Below are 9386 nucleotides of genomic sequence, written 5' to 3'. Positions count from 1 at the left end.
GCAAAGGTAATAACATTTTTCTTATAGTAAATCTGACTTTGGTGAGGGCTAAACTTGGTGGGTGTCTAAATAGCTAGCCCTGTGATGCCGGGCTATCTACTTAGAATATTGCAAAATGTGCTTTCACCGAAAAGCTATTTTAAAATCGGACATAGCGAGTGCATAGAGGAGTTCTGTATCTATAATTCTTAAAATAATTGTTATGTTTTTTGTGAACGTTTATCGTGAGTAATTTAGTAAATTCACCGGAAGTTTGCCGGGGTATGCTAGTTCTGAACGTCACATGCTAATGTAAAAAGCTGGTTTTTGATATAAATATGAACTTGATTGAACAAAACATGCATGTATTGTATAACATAATGTCCTAGGTGTGTCATCTGATGAAGATCATCAAAGGTTAGTGCTGCATTTAGCTGTGGTTTGGGTTTATGTGACATTATATGCTAGCTTGAAAAATGGGTGTCTGATTATTTCTGGCTGGGTACACTGCTGACATAATCTAATGTTTTGCTTTCGTTGTAAAGCCTTTTTGAAATCGGACAGTGTGGTTAGATTAACGAGAGTCTTGTCTTTAAAATGGTGTAAAATAGTCATATGTTTGAGAAATTGAAGTAATAGCATTTCTAAGGTATTTGAATAACGCGCCACGGGATTCCACTGGCTGTTACGTAGGTGGGACGAAATCTGGCCCTAGAGAAGTTAAACCTATCCCAAACGTTAACCCTTACCTTAAAAGTTCTTACATCTAGATGTTCCGCTAGCGGAACGCCTCGCCAATATCCAATGATAGAGCGTGGCGCGAATTACAAACTCCTCAAAAATCCCAAAACTTCAATTTTTCAAACATATGACTATTTTACACCATTTTAAAGACAAGACTCTCCTTTATCTAACCACATTGTCCGATTTCAAAAAGGCTTTACAACGAAAGCAAAACATTAGATTATCTCAGGAGAGTACCCAGCCAGAAATAATCACACCCATTTTTCAAGCTAGCATATAATGTCACAAAAACCAAAACACCACAGCTAAATGCAGCACTAACCTTTGATGATCTTCATCAGATGACAACCCTGGGACATTATGTTATACAATACATGCATGTTTTGTTCAATCAAGTTCATATTTATATCAAAAACCAGCTTTTTACATTAGCATGTGACGTTCAGAACTAGCACACCCACCGAAAACTTCCAGTGAATTTACTAAATTACTCACGATAAAAAAATTATTTTAAGAATTACAGATACAGAACTCCTTTATGCAATCGCGGTGTCCGATTTTAAAATAGCTTTTCGGTGAAAGCACATTTTACAATATTCTGAGTAGATAGCTCGGCCATCATGGCTAGCTATTTTGACACCCACCAAGTTTGGCACTCACCAAACTCAGATTTACTATAAGAAAAATTGGATTACCTTTGCTGTTCTTCGTCAGAATGCACTCCCAGGACTTCTACTTCAACACCCAATGTTGTTTTGGTTCCAAATAATCCATAGTTATATCCAAATAGCTGCGTTCTGTTCTTGCGTTCAAGACACTATCCGAAGGGTGACAAAATCGAAATATTGCATTACCGTACTTCGAAGCATGTCAAACGCTGTTTAAAATCTATTTTTACGCGATTTTTCTTGTAAAATAGCGATAATATTCCGACCGGGAGACGTTATATCCGTTCAAAGACTGAAAGAAGTAAAATGGAGTCGTCACATGCACGCGTGCGCCCGTGTCATTGTTCTCAGATCGACCACTTTCCAAATGCCCTACTGTTTTTCGCCCAGTGACTGCAGAATCATCATTCCCCGTTCTGGCGCCTTCTGAGAGCCTATGGGAGCCTTAGAAAATGTCATGGTACAGCAGAGATCCTCTATTTTCCATAAAGAGGCTATAGAAGGCCAAAAAATGGTCAGAGAGGGCACTTCCTGTATGGAATCTTCTCAGGTTTTGGCCTGCCATATGAGTTCTGTTATACTCACAGACACCATTCAAACAGTTTTAGAAACTTTAGGGTGTTTTCTATCCAAATAAAAATTATATGCATATTCCAGTTACTGGGCAGGAGTAATAACCAGATTAAATCAGGTACGTTTTTTATCCGGCCGTGAAAATACTGCCCCCTATCCTAAACAGGTTAACCACCATAAGCCCCTGCCAGGTTGCAAGTTCGAATCCAGCAATACTTGATTCAAACTTGCAACCTTTGGAATCAGAGGCATTGACTTCTAAATCTTAAGGTTAGGAATTAACTCAGAATGGTTAAGGCAGTGGTTCCCAAACTAGGAGTCGCCTGATAGGGAATTATGGTTGCTGGAGAATTTACACAATTTCCCCTGCAAAACTAAAACATATTTTAAAATAAATATATTGTCTTTGTATCTCAAAATCATTGTAATGTGGTTAACCTTAAAAATCTAAATGAAAATGATTGAAATCTAAAAGATCAAATTAAACCAGAGAGTGCCCTTAGATTGTGGCGCTTGAATCGGAATGATTCAAGAAAATGCTCCTACACGACATACATCAAGCACTCCCATCTAATTTGTGGTGTTGAGACAATGGTGCTTTCAAGACAACTGGAAACTCTGAAAAAAACGAGGTCAAATCATGTCTTCAGTGATCTTCAGGTCGGAAAGTCGGATCTTTAGAAAGAGGCCCGAGTTGCAGACTTGGAATTCCGAGTTGGATGACCGTTCAAAAAAAAAAATCCCCAGTCGGTGCACGTTTTTTTTCCCGGAATTTCGAGTTGTCTTGAACTACTGAAGTCGAAAGTTGGAGATTTCCGAGTTCCCAATTGTTTTGTACACGCATTAGAGACATTACGTCAGACTAATTTGCAGTTGACTGTCATAGCCCCACATTAAAAGTACTGTATGTTATCGTAAGTTGAGAAGACAATCAGAAATACTGGCAGAATGTTTTGCAATTGACTGCTATAGCCCCAAATATTTTTTTAAAACAATGGCTGATAATGACATACTCACAGTTGGGGGTCACAAGAATTTTCAGATATCAAAATCTGGTCATTACCTGGGTTAAGGTAAGGGTTAATGTTTGGGATAGGCTTAAATCAAAAATCTAAAAAACAACTTTCTATCGCTGGATTCATACTTGCAACCTTTGGAATCAGAGGCACAAACAAACAAAAACAATTGTCAAAAACAACTTTCTATCGCTGGATTCAAACTTTCAACCTTTTGTAATCAGAGGCACAAACAAACATACAAAACTTATTGTCAAAAACAACCTTCTATCGCTGGATTCAAACTTTCTACGTTTGGCCTTTTGGAATCAGAGGCAGATGTTTCACACTCTCGATCCCCCCAAACCCTTCTTGTGACCACTGGCTCAGGGGGTCGGGACCCCCAGTTTGAGAACCACTGGCCTACATGTTACCGGCCCAACATGTTGCAGCAGATAATGCTAAACACACAGCACCACATTGCTTTATCATAAGGTATGTTACATGAGGTATGGAAGGGAGGGGTATCCATTTTAAAATGGGGGCTCTGATAAGCATGGTTGAGCAGATTATGTCAAATATCACGAGAACACTTTATTTGAGTAGACACTATGTGGACACAAGTTGCAGAGGAAAGATGTTTGTTGGAAAATGTTAACTGTTTGTCGACTAATTGTTTTCTAAATGTAGTTTAATGAACTTGGGTCATAGTGTGTTAGTATGTGACTTCAGTTTGTGGTTGGTAGTTTGCAAATTAAAGGGATAGCTCAACCAAATTACAAATTCACATTTTGTTTCCTTACCTTGTAAGCAGTCTATAGACAAGGACAATTCAGTGCAATTCACTTCATGAGTACAATTCACTCTTTGGGGTTGTTTATGTAGCCAATGCTACCATCCACTAACTTTGGCATTTTCAAAACTAACATGTAAGTCAAACAAGATTGCAATTTTGAAATGTGGTTGAACTATCCCTTTAATTATATCCTGTCTCTTATTTGTTTGACTATCTTGAATGGGGCATGCGCAACCAAACAGTGGTCACACCCACTGATGCTGGTGTCTCTCTCCATGCTACAGTCAAGGTGCTATTTTTCTGCATAGATTATTTTGGGCTAGTACAACTTGTGCTTTTACAATCTACAGTAGTAATGTTGACCACCATGTGCTGGCTACTGGTTGGATGTTGTGGGCTCGCCTTTGTGAACCTCTCAGGTAAGAGATTAGTACACTGACTTATTTTGAGAGTGAAATCCTAGCAGGTGTGCTGACAAATGAGACATAAAATACTAGAGTCAAGCATTACATTTAAACTGCTCTTGAAGTTATCTTTTTATCGATATTTACAAATATTTTATACATTGGATATTTATAAATGTTTGTTTTGCAAGTATTTTTTGTTGTTGTTGCATTGGACCACGTCTCCAGCATTGTTTCCTGCCCATCTGTGTAAAAGAGGAAGTCAAACTAACCTCACAATATATCTGTAATAAACATTTAGTTATGATCCATGTACAATTTCTTACATCCAAGATTGTTTAATCCATTGTATTATTGGTATTAGCCATTCATTTATGTATTTTTTTATAAACATTTACTTCGCAGTTTAGTGTCATGGTAAAATAAGCAGAATATTTATTAGGGTGTTACTGTAAAACAGGCATACGATCATTTGAAATAGCTTGGGTAGGCTTATACATTATTTCATATACTGATGTCTAACACGCTTACACATTTATATATTATATAATTCATCAGATACGAGAGATTACATGAATTATATGAAAGATTAGTGTTGGATTATCTACATGACATTTGCCATTTCATCATAACAAATATCTGACAACATTTGCTAATTAATCATGTTCATTTAACAGTAGTAGGTTTTATAAAATAGTTCAACGCTTCCATCACCTGTTTCACTGACCAAACCTTGTGTCTCTCATCCCGCATGTCTCTCCAGTGGCTTTAAACAGCATCCTACAGGTCACCCAGAAGCCTCGTTTCTATGGGGTGAAGACCAATCGCATTGTGACCATATTCTGTGTCGTATCGGACCCAAACCAGTCTACCATGGTGGAATGGTTCAAGGCCTCAGAATTCAACGCCACGATGAAGAAGATAGAGGGGGACCGGGTCACTGTGAGGCAGAAGAACATGTTACAAAATGCCTCGATCGAACTCAGCCATGTAGAGACGGAGGACACTGGATTGTACTTTTGTCGGATTAACAACATCACCTGGGGGCCAGGGACAGAGCTACAAGTGCTCAGTAAGTAGACTACAGTATAGCCCAATGCAATCTCAGATGGTGACATAAAATGTTAAGAATGATTGGATGAAAATGATTTGGAATCGTTTTTGTCAATGGGATGGCATCTGTATATGGATATGTATTGCTTTATTAACTAGTATGATTTAAAAAAAAAAATATATATATATATATATATATATATATATATATATATAATCCGCATCATTGTCATCCTCGGATCTGAAGATGGTCATAGATTGTCAAAACACGTAATTATATCTGTGTGTGAAGGACCCTCTCACGCTGAAAATGCAGAAAGGAGGAGCAAGATGAAGGATGCGTTGATATTTCTCCAGGCGTTACTCTTAACACTGTTAGCTCTTGCCCCACTGCTACGCCACCAATCCCTGGTGAGTCGCACGACACAATAAATACACCTAACTGAAAACCTCAGCAAAAACAAAATGGTGTATTTTAATGCATTATTTGGTGTGATTTCAATATTGTTTGAATGTACCTGACACAACAAAACAAAGGAAATAAGTTATTCACATTGAATGCTTACCTTCTGAACTTCGAGCTTTTCAAAAGTTTCATTATTTTGACACAAAGGTGAGAGGGTACAGTGTGTGATACAGTATGTGTAAAATATATGGGGCATTATGTACAATTTGATACTTGGTTTTTATTATGCAGAATTGTTTTCAGTTGTCTCTAATTTTCTTTCAGTTGAAGAAGGAAGATGCAATTTATGAGGAACCTGAACATGATCACATCTATGAGGTACAGTATGTTAATGATGATAACAGGGTCTTCTGTGGTTTTTGATGAAAATGGAGCTAAAACCACCTCAATTCTCTATATGTTTTCCCTACTATCTTGTATGCTGTAATGCAGTGTAACAATTTGGTTCATATTAGAAGGACAAGACGTCAGGGTTTGTGTCAATTCCGTTTTAATTCATGTCTGTTTAGGGAATGTAGGCCTATTGAAAATCAGGTTGCACCTATTTTACAATGCGAAGGTAATACTGTAAATACAATGAGTTTCTTTGGGATCCATTAAAACTTATACCACTCAGAGCCATTTAGTTTCATTACCATTATTAACTACCGTATAGTACCAGTATCCATTGTTACCACACAATTTCTCATTATGGAGTGGCTGTGCAACCTGTGTTCAGGACACCTATTCGTGTGCACCAAACAACCTTACATTCTGCGCATGTTACTTTACGAAAACAAATTAGGGATTGAAATGCAGCCCATGCAAAACAACTGATATCTCGACTTTTAACAGACTGATTTTTATGGGGATGTTTTTATTATGCTAATTTCATTTCCGCAGGGAAATGTTAGTTACTGTGTGGATTGTAATTAATGTACATTTTTGTAGGGGTTGATACATTTTCTGTTAGGGAAAATCAAGTTTGACATTTTTAAAAACTTTAGAAGCCTTCAATACACTACAAGTTTCCTACACTAACAGGGTGATCAAATTAAGACCCTACACCTGTAGGTTACATCAATTGGTGGGTAATTACAGTCAGCATATAACCAACAAAGATTTCCTCAAGTTATGTCTTAAAATAGATTCAAGATAAGATACCTATAAACGGCACATAGACTACCGGTAGATTAATTCCAGCCCTGTTAGCTCTAAATAAAATGAAACCAGTTGAAATCGCACTCTAAATGTATTAAACTTCAGAATTGCATTGTGGGTATACGTGTACACTGTACAGCCTTATCTATGGATTATGCCCCCATGAAATGGGCTATCAGCCGACTCAGTGACACCCAAAAAACACAACTCTATAGAGTTTTCGCAAATTTTAGCGTCATACTGTAGCTCTTATTGCGGGACTTTGACTGTGGCAAGTCCCCTCCCCACTTAGTCTATTATGTGTGTTGAATATTCATGAGGTGATTTTCCACAGTCAAAGGCCCCCATTAAGAGCTGTGACGCTAATATTTTTGTTAACATTAGCGTGAGCAACAATAGTGGAATCAGCAGTTCGCCTTCAAATGAAAAGTCCCTCATTTAAACTGATGCAAACAGATATAAAGAGTGGAATCCTTCCACAATTGGAGTAGATAATGCTAAACCAGGTTGAAATGTTGTTATATAAATTTAACAAAAGACAATTATTAGTTAATTGTAAAAATCAGTTACTCAGTGACACCAACATCACCTGGGGGCCAGACAGAGCTGTATGCTGCTACAGTATAGCCCAATGCAGTCTCGGCTGGTGACGTAAAATGTAAAATGTAAATGTAAAATGTTAGGAATGATTGGATGAAAATGATTTGTAATCGTTTTCGGCAATGGGACACACCTGCCTTCTTATTAAATACAAGTTGAATACCAGACAAAACATGCCGTAAAATAGCGCTACCAAGAATCATCACTGAAGTGAAATGATATCCAAGGTTTCATTAATTGAATTGATGAATTCAATGTCAATTCATGTTCCAAATGACCTGGAGTTGAAATACATCTGAGCCTAACTTTAGACGTGAACGGCTCTCAGTGACAAACAGGAAATTGTGTTTTTCCTCACAGCTGCATGCTTCTTTCTCTCTCTCTCTCTCTCTGCTTCAGTGACTCTTTAACCACAGCTTGTCTGTTATCATTGTCATAATGTGGAGAACAAAATGTTTTCATTTTAGCATTCGCTAAGGTGGCGTTTCCTTTGTGTTTGTGCACGTTGAAAACGTTGTGCGCCGTCATTCCAGCTTACACTTCTTATTTTGTGCATTCATTTGGCCCCCCATTTTTTTTTCTATTAATGGTGGGGCTTCAACTTCCTTAAGCACTGCTTCTAATTAAAATAGTACGGAAATATTTAGGTACTACTATTACTCTAACTTGCTTTACACAATCAACTTGTTGATATACCAGTAAAGACATACCAATAGCATAACAATCAAATTGTCATTAAGAAATGGAATTCATGTAAAAGCAGCACATTGTACATAAACTGTAGCCTACTTTTGTATTTATGTGTATGAGTGTATTCATTGCATGTGCACAAAATTACATTTCATCACAAAACATTTAGTTGTAATGTAGTAAATATTCCCACCTTTTTTCCCATCCCCACGCCATTTTTCTTTATTTGACGCATGCAGGGCTTGGAGATCGAGCATTGTGGTGGTCTGTATGAGGACATCTCAATGTATGCTCAGCCTGGGCCAGCAGAGGCTGCTGCAGCTTGGAAGCAGGAGTGAGCTGCATCGGGGCTGAGATGGGGACTGAGACGGGGACTGAGCTCGCCTGTCATCCACTGCGTCTCAATGCCTATCTACCCCGTATTCATTAAGCGTTCAGAGTAGGATTGCTGATCTATGATCAGTTTTGCCTCAAAGATTAAAATGAATAGACAAGAGGGACCTGATCAAAGATATGCACCCCTACTCTGAGATGCAATATGAATACGGCCCTGGACTCAAAGGCCAATGTCTCATCCATGTTGTTTCAGGATGTGTCTTATGTTTAGTGATTTGTTCAGATGACCACTATTTCTTTATGTTATAGATCCATCCATATGGGTAATGTCATTTTAGAATACATGTCCGCATGTTCTTTTTGATACCTTCTATATAAGATGCACCTAGAGGAACAGATTGTTGATTCATGTTTCTAATAGCATATCTCAAATGTGTTTGTGTATTCTTTTCAGTTGTGTTTGATTTGGTGTTTTTATAAAGGAGTTTTGAGTTGGTGCTACTATTTTGATTGTTATATAATAGGGTGAACGCGACAAAGTTAGTTATTGTAATGCTTGTCTAACGAAGGCTTGTCTATAGAAAGGCTTTCTCTTTTCAGATTCTCCTGTTTCAGTTGTAAATACTCGACCTGATCACACCCCTTCAAATTGTATCAATGTGGGTGTTTTGTTAAGTGGACATGTGGCCTGGATAAATATGTAGGCCATCCATTGCTGATTGCTAATAATGTTATACTTTTGCCTGTTCTATGATATGGCAGCATTGTAAAGTGGACTTTGCCTTTACATTTTTTTTCTTGTCTTTAGACATTTGTCTCGTGAGAAAGTTGTTTTGTCTAGAGCTGTCATTTTTGCCAAAACATCACAATGCCTAAGCACTATTGTTTTTCTGAAAACTATTACTATACCATAAAACTATTAAACAGTGATTGCCAAATCCA

General features: G+C 37.6%; 1 protein-coding gene across 2 annotated transcripts; it reads left to right on the top strand.

The window, feature by feature from the left end:
• Nucleotides 1–3982: 3982 nt before the first annotated feature.
• cd79b (CD79b molecule, immunoglobulin-associated beta) lies at nt 3983–9386 on the top strand. 2 transcript variants are annotated; one of them, XM_014158710.3, is made up of 5 exons: nt 3983–4174; nt 4923–5231; nt 5505–5623; nt 5943–5996; nt 8348–9386. In XM_014158710.3, the coding sequence occupies exons 1-5, from the start codon at nt 4111–4113 to the stop codon at nt 8444–8446; spliced, it is 645 nt and encodes a 214-aa protein (XP_014014185.1). In that variant the 5' UTR covers nt 3983–4110; the 3' UTR covers nt 8447–9386. The 2 variants fall into 2 exon arrangements, with proteins under 2 accessions (XP_014014185.1, XP_014014184.2); XM_014158709.3 differs by having other exon boundaries at nt 5460–5623.

Source organism: Salmo salar, chromosome 19 (genome assembly GCF_965601325.2).
Source record: "Salmo salar chromosome 19, fSalSal1, whole genome shotgun sequence".
In the NCBI taxonomy this organism is placed as follows: domain Eukaryota; kingdom Metazoa; phylum Chordata; class Actinopteri; order Salmoniformes; family Salmonidae; genus Salmo; species Salmo salar.
The sequence above is the reverse complement of the archived record's forward strand: the minus strand, read 5'-3'. Positions and strand labels throughout refer to the sequence as shown.

What these genes read in the sequence shown, in the direction of transcription:
- cd79b (XM_014158709.3), top strand. Translation starts at nt 4,111, where the DNA reads ATGTTGACCACCATGTGCTGGCTACTGGTTGGATGTTGTGGGCTCGCC. An exon ending in CGCCTTTGTGAACCTCTCAG is followed by an intron (nt 4,175 to 4,922) that starts GTAAGAGATTAG and finishes ATGTCTCTCCAG; the next exon opens with TGGCTTTAAACAGCATCCTA. An exon ending in AACATGATCACATCTATGAG is followed by an intron (nt 5,997 to 8,347) that starts GTACAGTATGTT and finishes TGACGCATGCAG; the next exon opens with GGCTTGGAGATCGAGCATTG.